Below are 19523 nucleotides of genomic sequence, written 5' to 3'. Positions count from 1 at the left end.
TTGATCACTTAATTATATTGTCTTTATAGTTTCTTAAGTAAAATTGATAGTTTACTCTATGTCTTGAAAAAAGTAATAAAATTAGTTAAGATATAAAAAAGGATTATGCACAGTCTTAAGAAATGATAAAGACTTTTTTTTTTCTGGGTGTCTAACCCAGGGCTGTGCACATGCTAGTCAGGCACTCTACCACCAAGCTACACCCCCCGCCCCCACTTAGACTTCTTTATTTTTATAGTGCTGGGGATCAACCCAGCAGGGTCTTGTCCATGCTAGGCAAGCACTCTTAACACTGAGCTATTGCTCAGCCCTATAAAGAGTTCTTGTTTTTTTCCTTGTTTTGGTAGTACTTGGATTTGAACTCAGGACTTTAAAGACTTCTTGAATGCAACAGAGCACAAACAAGGTAGATTCACTTATATCTGGTACTTTGGAGAGATAGAATTTTATTTCAGAAGAAACAGCATCATTATATAAGAGAATTGTGCTTATTACTAAACAGCAAGAAGATTACATATTACATTTCCTATACATGAGAAAATTCCTGCTAGTCTCTCTGTGTCACACCCTGTACACTCTGGAGGATGGGGTAGTTTGTAGAAGAAGGGAATACATGTAAGACATTAGAAAGAAAGGGTTGCAGGTGTGACTCAAGTGGTAGAGCGCTTGCCTAGCAAGCATGAGGCCCTGAGTTCAATCCCAGCACCACCCAAAAAGTGACAAAGACTTCATAAAGAAGAGTGCTGACTGAAGCTAGGACTGTACCTTTAGTAAAGCACGCTTAGCATGCACGAGGCCCTAGATTCACCTGCCAGGCACCTCACACGCATTGTTGACTAACTGAATTCAGGCTCAACATAGTGAAGTACAGTATGCAGTTTGGCTAGCTAACAGTTTAAATGTGGAGTATGGAGAGTTAGACATTCCACCAGTGAACCACATCCACAGCCCTGTGGTAATATATGGAGCCCCTACTGTGTGCAAAGAACACTTTGGCTTTGGGGGTTGTCACATTCTAGTTTTAGTGTACTTTTCTACTTTGCATCTTCTATATAAAATATTAAACCAATAACAAATTCCTTTATTCACTGATGACTGTTCTCTGAATACAGGTAGAAACTTCTGTTCTCTCTAATGAAACAGGCAGTAGGTGAAAATATATAGGACATGATAATTACCTATGAGAACTCATGTAGCTGGGATCACAAACATGTACCACCACACCTGGCTTGTTGGTTGAGATGGGGTCTCATTAACTTTTTGCCTGGCCTGGCTTCAAACTGTAATCCTCCCAAAATACGGATCTCTTTTAATTACTGTTGGTTAAATTGGCACACTTGACTCCAATTATGTCCAAGATGTATACTAGCACAAATGTAGAAATAAAAAAATAATTCCCTCATTTGGGAGGTAGAGGTAGGAGGATCTTGAGTTTGAGGCCAGCCTGAGCTACATAGAGAGACCCTGTTCCCCTCTCCCCACCCCCGCCAGAAAAAAGTTTAATTAGAAACTGAAAGTAAAGTAGCAGCATTACTAATTTGGCAGGTTAGAGTGTTCAGAGCCTTTCATCAGGAGTTAAACTCTATCTAATAAGTGGTTTGAATGCAGGTGATATTTTAAGGATAGAATGTAGAGCATGGATATCTTAAACGATTCTGAATGTAAAAAGAATGCTAACATAAACCAAGTGACTTATAATCTTATATATGGTGTGTCAAACTGGTAGCTTTCTTCTTCCAAACATTTATACTGTAAAATCTTTATACATTCAGAGCTTCCATAATATTCTCTCTAAGGTGGATTTTCAGTACATAGTTACAGAATGAATAGTCACTAAACTTGCTTTTATTTCAGATAAAAGGGATTTGGTGTATTGCAAGTATGTTCATAGTGTTAGTCTTTGTCCTTCTTTTTGTTCAGCTTGTTGATGGTCACTTTGATACCAAGATTGGACACAAAGTAGAGAGTGAGAGTTATCGGAAGATTGCAGATAGCATTGGCTGCTCCACCAACAACATCTTGTTTCTGACAGATGTTACTTTGGGTGAGTAATTAGACTCTTTTTTCTTTGAGATGAGGTCTTGCTACATTTTCCAGCAGGCCTTGAACTCGTGGGCTCAAGTGTTCTTCCCACCTCAATCTCCTGAGAAGCTGGGACTACAGTCACATACCACCACTCCCAACTTGGTTTACTTATATTACATACTCCAGGGGGAGGAGCTGAACCTGACACTACAAATGCATATCTTTTTTTTTTTTTTTCTTTTATTATTCATATGTGCATACAAGGCTTGGTTCATTTCTCCCCCCTGCCCCCACCCCCTCCCTTACCACCCACAAATGCATATCTTTAAGGAAAGTTTAGGGGATCCTTGAAAAATAAAATAATTGTATAAAAAGAAACAATGGACCACTTGACCCACCTTCCTCTCCATCCACCAATTCTTGGGGGTGTGAAGAAGTGACACCGGAAAGGCTGATTCTACTCCTATTAACTTTATTCATGGTTCCTCACACATATACATTAGTGATGGTGGGAATGTAACAAAGGAAGACTCCAGGGTATCATCACAGGAAGAAACATGTAGGCAGGACATGAGGGCAAGGGTGGTTAGTTAAGGACAGTAAAGTCACAGTGAACCTGTACCATCAGTCTTGGCTGCTAGAGCACATCCGCAGCCTGGGTGCAGCTCTCACCTGAGAGGCCTGGCTGGCTGGAGGGACCATGCAGGAATTATGGCTTCAGCTTCCATTCAGCATCCTAAGTGCAAGGCAACTCAGTTTCTAGAAATGGAAAACTCCACAACATGGCGTTAAGGGTTGAATGCATGAAGCAGTGTTTGTTACTTTGTTGGAACTATAAATGATTTTCGCAGCAGACGCCATTGAAAACCCACGCTCCAGCATCTGTGTAAGAATGTGTTAGAGAATTATCAGGGAGAGTAGCAAATGAGAAGACAAGAAGCACAGGTGGAGAGGTGGTGGAGGTCTCTGGTGATTACCTGCAAAACCCTTGTTTTGGGAGGCTTTCCCATACTTCCCTTCTTGGTTCCACCTTTTGATTGTGGGTCATTCTGTTTAGTTCATGTTTCTCCCAGTGGGCTAACCTTGGTGCTTATAGTTTCACTTGTATTTGAGGACAGTTCTGCATATGTATGTTTCATTCATTTCTACCTTGGATTTAAATTGCTCTGGCTTTGTGTACTGCACAGCTGTTATGATGACTGTCTGCGATAGCAAGCTTAGCAAGGGCACTAGGGAAAGAGGCAGAGGGCAGGAGTTGCTCTCCTAGTAAGCCTACTGGGCATCTTGGAGACAGCCTCAGTGGTCTGTGAGCAATATTAGTCTCTGTTCCTTCCTTTCTGTTGTCACAGAAGCTACTAGAAAAAAACCAGAACAAAACAGCTACTTTCACTGGCTGGGACTATCAAAGGTGAGGCCCAAAGGAGCATCCAAGCTGCTACTAAAAGTTCTTACCTGAAGTAGTATGTATGAACTGTATTCTTTCTCTTCTGCTGGCCTTTGAGCTTTTGGTTCCTTGTGATAGGCAAGGCGTGGAGGTATATGAGCAGGTACTAGTTTACTAAGCTGTTTTTTTTTTTTTAAATGTTAACCAGCATAGATCATCTAATGCCTTCAGACATTTAATATCCTTTTCCAAAAAAATACAAGTAGAACATACTTAACTAGTCACTGTCAAAGAGTAGACATTCAGTAATTCTTACTGTCTTGGCTAAATTTCAGTCTTTGGTAAATTGACTGGAATTTTTGATCTAGGTAGGCAGTACCAATTCATTGCAGTTTGTTAACTTGAGATTTGACCAAGCCTTTGGTTCAGCTTCAAAGTGCAAGCAAGGGATTCTGTAAACTCTGTGCGCATCTTTTTGCTTCCTGGAAAACTTTATATTCACATAAAGAAGACAGATGCACAAGCCAAGGTTTATTGTATAACGAGGTGGCCAGGTCATGTGAAATGCATGTACTGTTTCACCTGGCCTCTACTCTGAACAGCAAAGGTATTGTAAATGTTTGCCTAGCTTATTTCTTTTTCTTCTTTTTTTTTGGCAGTACTGGAGTTCAGGGCCTTATGCTTACTAGGCAGGCACTTATTACTTGAGCCACACTCCAGCCCTTTTTGCTCTTTGTTTTTGCCCAGACTGGCCTGGCTCATGATTCCCCTGCTCTTGCTGTCACTGGGATGATAGAAGCATGTGTTTCTATCCCATTGAGATGGGATCTCACAAACTTTTTGCCGGGGCTTGCCTTGAACCACCGTCCTCATGATCTCAGTCCCCCAAGTAGTTAGGATTATAGGTGTGAGCCACTGGCGCCTGGCTCTGCGTTATTTTTCAGATAGGGTCTTTTTGCTCATGGCCAACCTCAGACTGCAGTTCTACCTGTGCCTTCCTTGTAGCTGGGATTACAGGTGTGTGTCACATTACTGTGCTCACTTACCATATTTCTGTGTAACAACTTCTACATATTTGAAGCTACAGTATACCCTTGAGTGATTTGGGGGGCCTTATAGTAGTAGGTACAAAGGTTGTAAGGCTGGGGTGTGTCAGCATTTTCTGTTGAATGATAATTTTTAGAACTTTTACTATGTTTTGCTCCAAATGGAAAGGAAATAGACCTTGTTCTAGTGAGGTTAGCTGTTTTAATCTGTGAATTACTTTTTTTTTTTTTTAAATCATTCACATAAAGGAAACTGCTGGAGATGAAAATCTATAGTTGCCTTACATTTAATTACCCTAGCACTTCGGTGGTAACGGAGATCAAACCCAGGACCCTAACATATTAGGCAAGTGCTGTACCACTGAGCTTTATCCTTAGCCCTTAGCTAGCATTAGGGCTGGAATTCCACACCTAGTCAGTCAATTCTTGAATTTGAATGCACAGTTCAGCTTCTAATCCCCAGACCCTTGCTATATCATATCCAGCTTTTTGGTTATAGTAATGATTAATTTTAGGATTGGCGGAGTGACTTAGGTGATAGAGTGCCTGCCTAGCAAGCATGAATCCCCCAGTATCACACACACAAAATATAAATATAGCTCCTCTCCTAAGGCTTCTTTCTTCATATTCTCTTTAGTCACTTCTTTTTTGCCATAATTTGGGGCTTGAACCCTGGGTCTCACACTTGCTAGGCAGGTACTCTACCACTTGAGCCACTCTGCCAGCCTTTTTTTGTGTTGGGTATGTTCCAAATAGGGTCTAATGAACTATTTGCCCCACCTGCCTTCAAACCGCAATCCTTCTGAGTAGGTAGGACTGCAGGCATGAGCCTATAGTCACTTTTTTACTTCAGCCATTTCCTTAAGTTGCAATTCCAGAAGTTATTCATAACTTTAAAGAATAGAGATGATCCCCAAGTTGGCCTCAAAATGAATCAGCTTTCCCTTAGTCCTCCATAAGAAGGTGTTATTTTTGCCTTTCATCCTCTGCCAGCTCCATGCCCCATTAGGCAGAAGTGTCAGAACTTGGATACTCTGTCTACAGCTGGGATAAGCCAGGTAGCTGGCTGCTTGCCTTGCTCTTTTCTGTCATCTCTTGTCCTGTGTTTTGGTACCAGAGGCCCAGACTCCCATTGCCAAGGCAGAGCAGGAGCCTAAGTTGATATCGCAAATGATACCCAAGTATGAAAGAGGGAACAAAAAGACTTCCTCCTTGGAGAAAAAGAAGGGATCCAGAGTTTTAAGTATTACTTCAGTGCCTCAATATTGTACCAGCAGAGACTGAACAGTTAGTGTCAAGTCCTAATAAGTGGAGATTGTGATGGCACAACTTGGTGGAGATCCTGGAGTGGTGGTCAAGTGAAAGCTTTGCTTAAGGAGGTCAGGCTGGGAGGTCGGGTTGAGCAGAAGCAGCTGCCTCTTCTACTGGGGTGAATGGCATTGGCAGTTTGCCTGAAGATGGCATTCCTGCGTGTAGAGAGGACTCTAGCACTTGCTATGTCTGAGACTCTGGGAAGGGAACAGTCCCTTCATAAGAGGAGTATAAGATAAATACTTAATTTGTGAATTGCTTTTATTTAATCACTCACATAAAGAAAATGGGGGAGGTGGGGAGGAAGAGGAGTCTCTCCAGGAACAGCTCCGCTCTCTCAGCACTGCTGTCCTTTAGTGAATCATTCAGATGCAACTCTTTTCCAAAGGTTGAGAAGCTACTGGGACCCTATGATACCAAATTGAAACTCCACAGAATGTGCTCCAGATTTTTCAGTCGCAATAAGCCTCATCTGTCTTATTACAGACCTGTGTCCTATTTCCCTCTCTAACTTGCTCCATTCTTCCACCATTTGCATGTGTATTTTATTTCTGCCTAGAATACTTTATCCTTCTGCCAGTTTTCTTTCCTTGAAAGAAAATGTTTCCTTGAAACATTTGATTCAAACTTACTCTGCAGGAGAATCATGTGATCCCTGATTCTTCAGCAGTTACAGTTGAGGGCCTCAGATACATTTTGAACAAGTTTCCAGGTGATTCCCATGCTGCTGGTCCATGGTTCACACTTGAAGTAGTAGTGCCCTAGGGATGTAGTGGCTTAGAGCAAGAGTTGGCAAGCTTTTTCTCTAAAGGGCCAGGTAGCAGATACTTTAGGCTTTGCAGTCCTCATGTATGTCACAGCTGTTCAGCTCTGTCCTTATAGTGCAAAAACAATACAAAAATGATTGGGTGTGTTGTGTTCCTTCACCTTTTTTTTGAAACAAAAGTACATGGCAGTCTGTAGTTTTCTCTTCTTTGTTCCAGGGCACAGACCATGGACTGACAGTTTCAAATTTTAACACTACCACTTGATAGCTATCAGCTTCCATGTCTGTAGAGTGGGGATGATGATACTAGCTACCTCAGGGTTGCTGTGAACACTTAGAAGAGAATGGGTGCTCTGTGAAGGCAGAAGCTTTGTTTTGTTCATATAGCTCCGGTCTTGGTGTAGTACCTGGCACATAGTAGGTGGTAGTTTAATAGGAGGTATTAGCTGCTGTTTTTCAAGTCAAAATAAAATGGAGAGAGGGATGTAATCCAGGGTGGATTAGAGATATCTTCTGCAATACCTAGCTTACCTTACTTTCTCCACTACTCACTTCTCTCTTTCCCAAGCACATTCATGCACTCTTACAGTCACTGATCTTAAGGCACTCACAGTCTAATTAGGAAAGAAACAACAAGTAATAACGTGTCGATTTATAACATGACAGAGGTAAATACAGGGTGTTAAAGGAGCACATGGGATGCTGTAATACAGATAATGGTGGCTCTGGATGTAATGTTTTGAGCTGAATTTTGAAGAATAGGAATTTGCCAGGGAAAAGACATGTGCAGTCTAGTCAAGGGATATGACATGCTGAGACCTGGAGGTGAGAGGAGGTACTTTAGCCCGATTAGATCATAGAATCCTTTGTCCCATACCTGCTTAATTGGTGTTATTACCTACAGCCTGCCCTTTGAGAAGCAGTGCAGTGCTTGGGGGGACTTGATGCAGGGAGTGGAGGAAGATAGGGGACAGAACAGGGCTGTGTCCTGCTTTCATAACCAGTGTACCTAATAAGCTCACAAGTATAAGATACACTATCTCAACTACAGGTAGGTATTTTTAAACTTGGAGTTAAAACATTTAAAGAGAAAAATGTAGTCAATCTCAATGTGCTCATCTTCTAGCTTTGGCAAAAATCAGGGCCAAACTCACTTCTTCTATTCCCACATTCCTGATTACTTTCTTGCAAATCTTGGGCATCATGTTTTGTCATTTCTGACATATATTCTGATTTTCACAGAGGCCAGTGCTGCTGAGGAAGCAAATGTGCATGTGGCTGTGGTGGTGAGACCTGGCAATGCGGGATTAACAGATGATGAGAAGACATACTACAGCCTCATCACGTCCTTCAGCGAACTATACCTGCCTTCCTCCACATAGGGGAGGGCTGCTAAGGAAGCCCAGACTGCTCCGCAGTTGTCTTGGTAGCATCTAGGTTTATTCTAATGTAAAAGTAACTTACTTATATTTACACACATATATGCAAGTGTGTATGTGTGTGCTTAAATTAACTTCCACAGGCACATAAGTGAGAAAAAAAGTCTTCAGTGAAAACAAGAGGTATTTAAAGATGTTTTCTATGTAGAAACTGTTTGAGATCATAACTAAGCCTTGAGTGTGGAGTGTAGTTGGTAGAAGAAATTGATAAAATACAGAACAAGTATGTGATGTTCATCAGGTTTATGCCACACTGGAAGGCTGGTTCTGAGAAGATTTTCAGAAGCCTTGTTGTAAAAACTGGCAATGCATCAAGACATTCCTAATGGTAGTTCACTGCCCCTGTTTAATTGTGAGTTAGATGACTACGACAGTGTGTCTCATATTTGTCTCCCTTATGCAAAAGACAGGTATTTGTTTCTGCTCCAAAAGAGCAAAACTGGGAGAGGAAGCTCACTTGAGTCCTGATTAGTCAGGCTCTGTGTGAGTAACTTAAGAGGAACCTTGCTAATCACATGCACCCACGCAGGCACTTGCTTTGTCAGTGAAAAAGATTCTCTGATCTAACGGGCAAAACAGGGACGTGTTGTTAATGTGGAACAGAACAGCCCTAATCCTGCCAGGTGTTACCACCGTGGATTTTGCAGTTGCCTTTCTAACTGTGTATTAGCATAGTTTGAGAATATATGTTAATTACTATTTTTTAAAAAAAGGTTTTATTGAAATCAGTCCATAACACCCAGAAGAGCCCTAATATGTAATATTTTTCTCTGAAATGGATGTGAAAAATGTAAATTTTATAACAGCATTATTTATCTGGTTCAATTCTAATAGGATTTCATGTCATTTTCATGTTGTGATTAATAAAAGCATTTTTTTCTCTCAGTTTTATATAGATTTCTGGACTATACCACATACTGTCATAAGCAAAAGAGAAACTAAGCAGAAGAGAAATTGAAAAACTAAGAATTGTATTTTAGTTTTTGCCTCGTGTGTGTGTTTTAATGGAGTGTCAATGAAAAATCAGTGACTAGCCTTTGAGTTATGTATACATTTATGGTTACTATCTTATTTGGGGAGTAAGCTTCAGTGTATGAGTGGGGTTTCTTGAATTTCTGAGAATCTTCAGTTTTAACTTTATAAATTAATGCTTGAAGGAAGCAATTACTTTCTTAATTAAGAAAAGCTAATAAATTCTAGAGCAATAGTTTTAGGAATAGTTTGAATTAGGAAAAGGAGGTGGTTTTGCAAATATGAGAGGACATGTTTGGTCTTCCAATAATTAATAAGAAATCTCCAGGTCCGGTGCTCGTTCCTGTATTACCAGCTACTTGGATGGTGGAGATTGGGAGGATCCTGGTTCAAAGGCCAGCCTGGGTAAAAGTTAGCAAGACCCCCATCTCAAAAAAAATAAATAAATAAAGTTGTCCTAGTGGATTGTGCCACATAGTTGTCCCAGCTATGTGTAATCCTAAAGTAGGAGGATTATAGTCCAAGCCAGCCAGGGCAAAAAGTTCAAGACCTTATGTGAAAAATAAGTAAAGCAAAAAGGGCTGGGGGTGTGACTCAAGTGGTGGAGCACCTACCTAGCATGCAAAAGGCTCTGTAAAACCCAGAACAACCAAAAAGAATTCTAAAGAGTATAAAAATAAGAGTAAAGGGCTGGACATATATATATGTTCATATAGGCTCATGCCTATAATCCTAGCTTTTTGGGAGGTAAAGATCAGAGGACCACTATTTGAGGTCAGCCTGGGGGGAAAAAGTTCACAAAACTGCCTCTCAATCAATAAAAGCTGGGTGTGGCAGCATGCACCTGTTATCCTAGCTATAAAGGAGATATAAATACGAGGATCACTAGGTGATCTTGGGCATAAAGGGAAACTGTATCAAAAATAACCCGAGCAAAAAGGGCTGGGGGTGTGGCTCAAGTGGTAGAGCACCTGCTTAACAAGTCCCCGAGTTCACCCCCCCCCCAGGTACTACAAAATATATATATAATGTGTGTGTAATGTACAAGAGTAGAAAAATGAAATGAGCTTAAGTAAATCTTAGAAATGATAATATGTAAGTGATGGTAAAATCACAAATGGTAATAAAGGATGAACTTCATACATTTTCTGGGCAAGATCATGGGCAGATGGCAGAACAGAATAGTAAAGGAGTAATTAGAAAAGTAAAGAAGCAAAATATCAGGTGTGGTGGAACACAGCTTTAAACCTGACAGTTAAGAGGCAGTAGCAAGAGGATCACAAATTCAGGACTGGCCTGAGCTACATAGCTAAGCACCTCTCCTCCCCCCAAAAAAGAAAGAAAAATATATACCAGGCTTTAAATTAGAAAGGAATTAAAGGAAAAGGAGCTAGATGTTTAGTATCTAGTCAGCGGAAAGTTGAGGTAGAGAGGCATTTACTGACCATTATTTAAAAAGTTCCAGAGAAACTAGTTTACACTGAATAATGAGGACAAAAAGTAGATTCAGGAATCAAGAAAGAGTTGGAATGTCAGATTCAGTTTGTCCAAATGGAGCATGTAAGGAAGGAAAAACAAGGTGAGTGGAATATTTCTTAGCTCCTATGAAGCTCATTCACAATTAAGTGTGATGGAGAAGGATCTTTGGTAGAACTTGAGATAAAGTAGATTGGCTAAGAGGAAGGAAAAACGCTTAAGAAATTGGAGATGAGCCAGGAGGTAAATCCAGATACGTTTGTGGACCTCAGGAAGGGAAAAAGGAAAAAAACCTGGAACATCCACAAACAAGAACAAAAACATTAAATTTTCTCAGCATCCTGTTTGCAGAGAAGACCAAAGGACTCAAAGTCTGGCTCTGTTAATCCAGATTTATTTCAGTTCTGTTTCCTACAGCAGCACTGATTTTCCAAGTTTTGCTCAGAAGTTATGGAGTAGCAGGGCTTCCCATTTAGGCTGGCCTCAGTTGCTAAGCCTAACTGATTCAAGTTTAGAGTTGCACTAAGACTACTCCTCGCTGGCCTATTATTAACACGTGCACAGCACACCGCCCAGCAGATGGTGCTGTTTCTCCAGAGACCTTACCAAACGAGCTTACCAGATGGAACCAGTGGAACTAAGAGGGAGCCAAAAAAAAAGTGTCATTTATCCTTAAAAACCAACAGCCTGATATTCCAAGAGTCAGAGTAGTTTGAAAAAGTGGCAATCCCAAATGAAATCTACCCACTAATTCTCTTCTTTCCCCTTCCTGATTTTTGTGTAGACAGGTTTTCTAGGAGCACTGTTTAAAAGGGCTTGTTTTCAGAGATTTGTTTTTCTTATTCCTATCAGTAAAAGTTGAATATAATATGTATTAAAACAATTTGCTATCCTGCCACCTGTGTCCTCATGGCAAAATGATACTGTCCTCAACCTAATCTTAAGACTAGTTGGCAGTTTTTGCTAACATAGACTAACTCTAACAGAAGTTAAATTTACCCTCCTTACAAATTTAACCCTGGTTCATTCTGCCAAGTATTTATTAAGCAGCGCCGATGTGCCCTGGATCTGCTTTCAGGTGATACATTTTCCTCCTTACTCCAGGGTACATATATTTGTAGAGGAGAGGGACAATAGTGAGCAATTGCAAAAAAATAAGGTAGCAGTAAGTGCTATGCAGAGAACATAGGATAGAGTTAGCTTTTTCATGGGAAATAACAAAAGAAAAAATAACATCTAACCTGAACATGAAAGACTAGATATGTAAGAAACAAGGAGAAAGAACATTCCATGCACTAGTGTGATGAACTAGTGTGGCAGAGAGTTAAGGGCAAAGCCTTGCTTACTCCAGGAATTGAGAAGCAGTCCTGATGCCATCAGAGACATGTGCGAGAGCCAGATCATCAGATCAACTCTAGTGTTACCATGGTCGAGAGCTGAAGGCAGAAGCCAGTCATAAAGGAATTTAAAACAAGGAGTAAGATACATACTTATAAAATCAATGGAAGGTCTGGAAAAGGAATAGTTAGGAGAACTACAACTGGATTATGGAGTTGACATCCATAGTGCTGAGTTCAGGATACCTGCCAGCATTATTGCTGCTGCTCACACTCAGGAAACTGGCCAGACACTGGAGTACCAGCCCATTTCTTGCAATTTCTCCAAACGCTTCCATCCCTGTGACCCTAAATAGCCAATACCAATAGCAATAGAAAGATTACCTCTGTCTTTTCTACAAATGTTGTGCTACTGCATTTCATTGACGTATCTTAGGGAGATGGGATGTCGAGGTCCAGTCTGTAGCTACTTCCTGCTGATGGGGCAAAGAAGGGCCTTGGCAGGAGTCAGGAATCCAAACCCAAGGGGGTGTCCAAAGGTCCACGGTAGTAAGTGTGAATGCAGAGTAACATTTGGAGTTTGATGGAGTCTAGGCAAGAAGAATTGAAACACATGAGAAGGTTAAGGAGGCCTGGACCAAAGCACAGGACAGCTCCGATAACAGCAATGGGTCCCAGGAGAGGAAAAAGCCATGAGATGCCAAGCCAATCGTTAGGTTTCCACCCATCCCAAGTTTGTACAGGGACATGGTGATTTTTCTGATGTTAGTGGCAATGATTGTTACCACTCGTCCGTTGTGATCAATTTGAAGGCAACAGTCTGCATGGTTGAGTTTGCCACAAACACCCCCTTCCTCAGCTAGAAGATAGTCTAAGGCCGGTGGTTTTGATATATAGCAGCACACATTTGGGTCTGTTGTCTGGCAAGTAATTCTAAGGCAGAAGCACTCTGGTTGGTGATAATTTTCTACCACTGCTTGTAACCTAATAATTCAATTGAGCATGTAAATGGGAGTTTGGTAACCCCAATTCCCATCTTGTGCCCAGAGATCCTTGGGACAAATCCAGCAGTTGGGGAGATTAGTGATTTTGGCCAAGTAGTTGATGGTAGGGGTCATGGGTGGTGGGGAAGGACCGGTCCCATTAGAACGGGGAGAAAAAGAAGTATAAATCTTATATTGTAAGGCGGATTATGGGTGGGAGAGAGCACAGAAAGAGGAAACCAAAAACTAGGGCCCCACGTGGTGTGTACAGGTCCACTCTCAGGGAGAAGTCACCCATAGACCTATACTGAGAACTATGGTTAGAGTGAGATAGAGTGCTATGAAGAGGTAGGGGAGGAGATCTGACATAAGTTACTTTCCTGATGGAGTCTTCTTAAAGAAAAATGTAAGATCCGAGATGGGCTTGCATGAGTAGTGAGTCTCCTCAGGAGCAGGTTTAACAGTGGCTGTGTTGGTAGGCGAAATCCAGTGCTTGACTCTGGAGATGTGGATTCAAGATTCCAATCCAGCCACTCAGACTCCTGTTGGGGTGGAAAGAAACACTGGGTGTGGCCCCTCCCATAGGGGTTGCAAAGGCTCCCTGGATACGTGAGGAATTTTAATGAGCGCCAAATCACCAGGACAAAAGGGTGGAGGAGAAGAGGGGGCATGAGAGATGCCTTGGTGTAACTTGGTTAGGATTTGTTAGAATTAGCTAGCTGGGTGATGTGGGAGGTAACTCTGGCTGTTTCACCATCCAGAATGAGGTCATTAGTGAGAAACAGACTGCCATAAAGAAACTCAAAAGGGGCGATATTTAATTAACTTGCCCAGGGTGTTTCTGAGGTGGAAGAAGAAACTGCCAAGGGCAAAAGTTTGGTCCTGAGAGGATGTTTCCTGGGCCAGTTTGGCAAGGTACACTTGAGTAACCCATTGGCCCAGTCCACCTTCCTGGATGACTGGGGCCTCCAGGCACAGTGGAGGTGCTCTTTCAGGTGAACCCGAACAGGAAGGGCTGTCCTTGCCCTCGTCCATCCAGACTAAAGGGTCCACTTATTCCTCAATTAGGGGCATGCAGAAATACTCTCTGGGGTGTGTGGAGGGGAGTTGTAGTTGGATTTTAAGTTTGGTAAGAGGTCCCTTCCCAACAGACGATAGGGGTCTCGGGCTAGTAGAAACGAGTGGCAGAAGTGGAGTTTCCCCCAAGAGCACACCACATTCTAGGGGCTGGCCCAGTATGCCCTGAATGCTGACTTTGCTGTTAGACCTGGGACCTGGAGAGAAAGGAATGACAGAGAAGATGGCTCTGCTATCTCAACTGTCAGGACTACCCGGGCTCCTCAGTCTGGATGTCAAGAACTGGAGCTTGAACAGGTGGCCCCAGGACCCATCATTCAAGGGAGCCATCTGATCTTTTCTCTTAGTGGAGACAGGGACAGTGTGACTCAGTGGTTTCCCTTACAGAGAGGGCAGGGTCTGGATGGGGCCAGGGCTGTCTCCCAGGCTGTCCCCATCATGGACACTCCCATTTGAAGTGTCCCTTTTGTCCACAATGGTAGCAGGTGCTACCGTCAAAAGGGATATTCTCTAAGAGCCGCCACTAGGTCGTGATGCCTTCTGTCTTTTTCTCTCTAGTTAGGTCCCAATTATAGTATACAGAAGTAGCTACCTGTACCAGCTAGTCCAATATTTTGCAGCCCTCAGCCACCAGCTTTTGAAGTTTTCTACGAATGTCTGGAACCAATTGGATAAGGAATTTGTCTCTTAGGAGGACCTCCCTGACCTGTGACTTGTGATCCATTGTGGTGTGTTTTGTAATGACCTCTTTTAGATGCTGTAAGAAGGCCACAGGGGATTCATTGGGTCCTTGGTGGACAGCAGTAACCTGGGAATAATTACGGGGTTTGACTCTAGCACTCTTTAAACCTTCAGTGGTGAGGTGAATGAAATGGTGTCTAGCCCATTTGTTAGCCTCACTTTGGGGATCCCATCCGGGATCGTCTTGGGTACCATTTGGGCCCCAGTTGGGACTCTGGGGTCCTCGGCTTCCCCTTCTAGGGGTGCGGACTTAACAGAGGACTTTTGTAGGTGATAATCATTGCCTGCCTGAGTGGCCTGATCAAGGACTCTTTGCTGCTCCAGGGAAGTGAGGGTTTGATCTAGGAGCAGCTTGACATCTTTCCAAGCCAGTTCAAAAGTTTGGATAACAGTAAGAAAGGCTTGAATGTATTGGTCTGAGTCATTGGTAAAGCTGCCCAAGTCCCATTTAATTTTGCTTAATCTGAAGGGGACATGGATTCTTTCCAGGTGGCCGCCCCTCCCCCTGGGAACTGGCTGGAGGGGTATTAGCCAGTAAGGAGGCAAGGGAGCAACGAGGGTGAGCAGTCATTCTCACTCCCCTTGGGTGGAGGGGAGGAGCTGGCTCCCATAGGAGCAGTTTGGGGTGTCTTAGAGGTATCCCCTTTTTTAGGTATGTTTTTACAAACCATGGTCAGGGTTTGAGTACCTCCCTTACACTGCTTCACCCATTGGGGATATTCTTTAAGGAAAAAGAACAGCTGCATGTAGGGGATTTCTGTGCATTTGCCTCCCTCTTCTTGCAAAACAAGTCTAACTGGAGAATAGTATTGTAGTTAAGAGTCCCACCCTCAGGCCATTTTTCCTGATCTCCAAGGGGATGTTGGGGCCAGCCTGAGTGCAAAAGAAAATCAAAGCATTTTTTCAAAGATTGTCAGGATCAATGTCCTTCCAACGATTTAGCAGGCAGGCCAGGGGAGATCCCTCTGGAACTCAAGAGGAGGAAGTTCCCATCTGGAAAAAGAACATGGGGTGTACAGTGGAGGGGCATTCCTATTTATAGGTGTCCTATTAAGGAAATCCGTCCCTGGGGAGAGCATCCTCTCCCCTCTGTTTTGTCCCTTCTGCAGTCTGTGACCAAGACTGAGGGAAAAGCTAAAAGGACCTTCTGGGTTTTGGTCACCTCACCTTTGTGGTCCTGACCACATGTGACCCTGCCAGCCTTAAAGCCCAAGTGCTTATAATGTCTCCAGTTAAGAAAGTGTCCAGTTCAAAGAGAGCTCGCCGGAGGAAAGGCTCAATGAGAGACATAAGGGCACAGGAGGCCAGGGGGTGTTGGGTGAGCCTGGGGGGACAGCTGTATCTTCTGGAGAAGACTGCGAGGAAAAGGTGTGGTTTGGAAAATATGATCTCCCATGCACTCTGGGGGGTGGACATAGGAGAAAACCCAAGTGGCATGTGACATAACAATAGTGCAAATACATTCCCTGGGCAGTCCTGAAGGGTAAAAGTGGGGCAGAGGGGGTGTAAGGGAGGAGAGTGCTCAATGAGGTGTCATAGAAACCCCCCAAATTTGCACTCAGTCATGGGGGCATACATCATCCAAGGAAAGGTGGGGATTGAAAAGGGCAAGGAACCTCCTGAGGGCAAAGATGCTTTAGTATCTCCCTACTAAATGAAGGCATGGTGTCCTCCCATATGTCCCTGAAGAAGGTCATCCTTTTGTTGGGGACAAAAGGGCCACTGAATCATAGTGCAGAATGAGAGAGGGAGAAAAAGCCTGGCAGATGGAGGGTCTGCCACAGACTCGCCCATGTGGCAGTAAGGCAGCCCTGAATAAACCCCAGGACAGCCTCAGCATGTTACACTCCGAGGAGGGATTCTGCTGGAAGCCTTAGTGGGCTCGAGAAATGTCCCCCCTGCTTTCAGGAGAAGCCTTCCTAGCAGCAGAAGGAGAAGGCAGCCAGAGTTCTGCTTTTGGCTACTCCACAGCAGGGGGACTCTCCCAGTAGACAGAATCCATAGGAGTGCCGGATGATCACGGTCACTTCCTCGGCACAGCCATAATGACCTTTCACCCTGTAGAGAAGAGGGTCTCTTCATGGTCGCCAAGATGTCACAGGAGTGAAATGTCATGGGGGAATCCACGGATGCACTAGAGGGTTCTTGCTCTCAGAACACGCTCAAGAATAAGAGACTGGAGCCCTGGAGTTACAGGCAAGAAAGAAACTTTATCGATAGAGAAAGGCAGAGCAGAGAGACAGCCAGCAGGGTCTGGAAACTGGGTGCCCCCAGAGCATCGAAGTGGGGGGATGTTATTTATGTAAAGCTTCCACCCTAACCTAAAGAACAGTCCGTAGTGGAATCCTGTAGGTCCATTCTTGGCGTGTGCAGGCCTCCTGTACCTCCTGGTCTTGGTCCTCTGGCCAAGCTGGTTCTCTCTGCCTCTCCCAGGTTGGGGGGCTTCTGCATTCCTGATGTCATGGGGCTGATTTATGTTATGGGACTGCTACATATCTAATTCCAACCTAGAGCTGTACTTGTAGGGGTGTCTGGGAGATGTTTTTAGTTTTTTAGCTCATCCAATTAGCATGTAAAATGGTGCTTGAGGGAGCCAGCCTTCTAGATCTAAGATCAAAAGCTATTGCGGCAGTAAAGTGAAAAGATGATGATGGCTTGCTTTGGAGTGCTAATGCTGAAAACAGAAGTGGACACATTCAAAATGTTTTAGAGATGTCAGTGACTGCACTTGTTGATTGATTGGATTTGAAAGGACAGCTCCTAAATTTTTAGCTCAAGCAACTAGATAGATGATGCTAAAAGAAAAACAGCCGTACTGCTGACATAATGTATACAGTGTGAAAAACTGATGTAGAAACTGATGTAAAATAACCAAAAGGCAGTTGGACACGTCTAGAGCTCAGGCAGGAGATCAGATTTGAGAGTTCATTGCATAGAAATCCATGGGATACGGTGACCTAGAAAGAGTCTGTTGATAGAGAACACAGCCTAGACAGAGGCCTTAGGTTCCAAATTAGAGAGCAAGCCATGGAAGAAAACCAGCAAAGGAGATGGACTAGGATTGGATATTGAGGAAGGAAAACCAGGAGAGCAGCATGGGAGCCAAATGAAGAAGGAAATGCATCAAGTACTGGTAAGAATTCAGGGAAGTTAGGCCAGGCGTGGTGGCACACACCTATAAACTCAGCACTCATGAGGCCAAGGTAGGAGGACCATGAATTCATGGCCAGCCTAGGTTAAGTAGCATAGCAAGACTCTATCTCAAAACAAACAACCAAAAATGTTTATAAAAAGCCAAAACAAAGTCAAAGTGATTAGCAGTGGCTCTTGGGTTGGACAAGTACAGTTTCAGTGCACTACTGAAACTGAAGTTTCAGTACTTCAGGAACAGAAGTAAGATTAATTGAGAGAATGTGTAGTCTAGCTAAAGTTTATCAATTTTGTTCATCTTTTCAAAGAACCAAGCTTTCATTTTGTTAATCCTCTATTTTTTAATATCACTTTTCATTATTTCCATCCTTTTTCTTGCTTTGTGATTTTACTTGGTTTTGTTGTTTTTGAGACACAGGGGTCTTTATGTAACCCAGGCTGACCTTGAACTCGCAATCCTCCCAAGAGCTGGGATCACAGGCATGTGCCACCATGCCCAGCCTTTCTTCTTGTTCAATGAAGACAGGTAGAGCTGTAAATACCCTTTGAGCACGGCTTTTCCTGCATCCCAAAGGTTTTGGTATATTGGTTTTTTTCTCTCATTTGTCTCATAGTATTTTCTAATTTCCCTGTGACTTCTTCCTTAGCATTAATTGTCTTGAGTATGTTGCTTACTTTCCATATATTTGTGAATTTTCTAAGGTTTCCTCTATGATTGGGTTCTAATTTCATTGCATTATACTTGGAGAACATACTCTGTTCAATTTTGATCTTGTTAAATTTATGGCCAGACATAAGATCTGTTCTGGAGAATGTTCTTTGTGCACTAGAGAAGATGTGCATTCTGCTGTCATTGGGGGAATGTTCTGAGTGGGTCTGGTGGATCGGGTGGGTTCTCTGTGCTTGAGTCTTTTGTTCTCTTGCTGGCAGTCTGTCTAGTTGGTCTATCGATTATTCCTTGTACTGAGTTCTCCATCTTTATTGCTAAGCAGTTTCTTTCTTCAAGTCTATTTTTGCTTCAGATATTTTGTTTAAATATACTTTATTTTTGTTAATTTTTATTATATGTTTAAATTTTTTATAGCTTCTTGATGGATATTATAACATCCTTCTTTGTCTCATGTTAACAGTTTTTGTCTTAAAGTCTATTTTGTCTAATATTAATGTATATTGACTTTAGCTCTCTCTTTTCATGGAGTGTCTTTTTCCATCCTTTTTCTTTCAGCTTGTTTGTATCTTTGAGACTAAAATGTTTCTCTTGCAGAGAGTATATATGGATTATGTTTTTAAATCCATTTGGCCAATCTAAGCCTTTAAACTGAAGAATTTAATTATCTACATCCAGTGTAACTACTGAAATAACTACTGAAAAGCTTTTATGTCTGCCATTTTGCTATTTGATTTCTGTATTTCTAACTCTTCTCTGTTTTTCAATTCTTTCATTACTGCCTTTTTGTATTAGGTATTTTTAGCATACCATTTTAATTCTCTCATCATTTCTTTTTTCTTTTTCTTTTCTTTTTAAGGTAGTGAGGTTTGAACTCAGGACCTTGTGCTTATTAGGCAGGTGCTCTACCACTTGAACCACACCCCTAGCCCCTTTTACTTTGGTTATTTCTCCAATAAGGTCTGCACTTATTCCCGGGTGGACCTGTGATCTTTCTATTCACACTTCCAGCCTAGCTGGGATGGCAGGTTCATGACACCACACCCAGCTTTTATTGGTTAGATGGGGTCTTGAGGATGCTTTTTCCCCAGGCTGGTCTCAAACTGTGATCCTTCCAATTTCTGCCTTCTAAGTAGTGAGGATTACAGG

At 42.6% G+C, this 19523-nt stretch overlaps 1 protein-coding gene across 2 annotated transcripts in view; it reads left to right on the top strand.

Moving 5' to 3' along the window:
* Enoph1 (enolase-phosphatase 1) overlaps positions 1–8856 on the top strand; it is a 28796-nt gene extending 19940 nt beyond the window's left edge. For both annotated transcript variants that reach the window (XM_074041899.1, XM_020182162.2), the window contains exons 5-6: positions 1921–2044; positions 7775–8856. In XM_074041899.1, the coding sequence (XP_073898000.1) occupies positions 1921–2044; positions 7775–7914 (264 nt within the window). In that variant the 3' untranslated portion in view covers positions 7915–8856. The remainder of the gene's footprint in view (positions 1–1920; positions 2045–7774) is intronic.
* Positions 8857–19523: the final 10667 nt, after the last annotated feature.

This window comes from Castor canadensis, chromosome 9 (assembly GCF_047511655.1).
Source record: "Castor canadensis chromosome 9, mCasCan1.hap1v2, whole genome shotgun sequence".
Lineage (NCBI taxonomy): Eukaryota > Metazoa > Chordata > Mammalia > Rodentia > Castoridae > Castor > Castor canadensis.
Note: the sequence above shows the minus strand (reverse complement) of the source record. Positions and strands in the feature narration are given on the sequence as shown.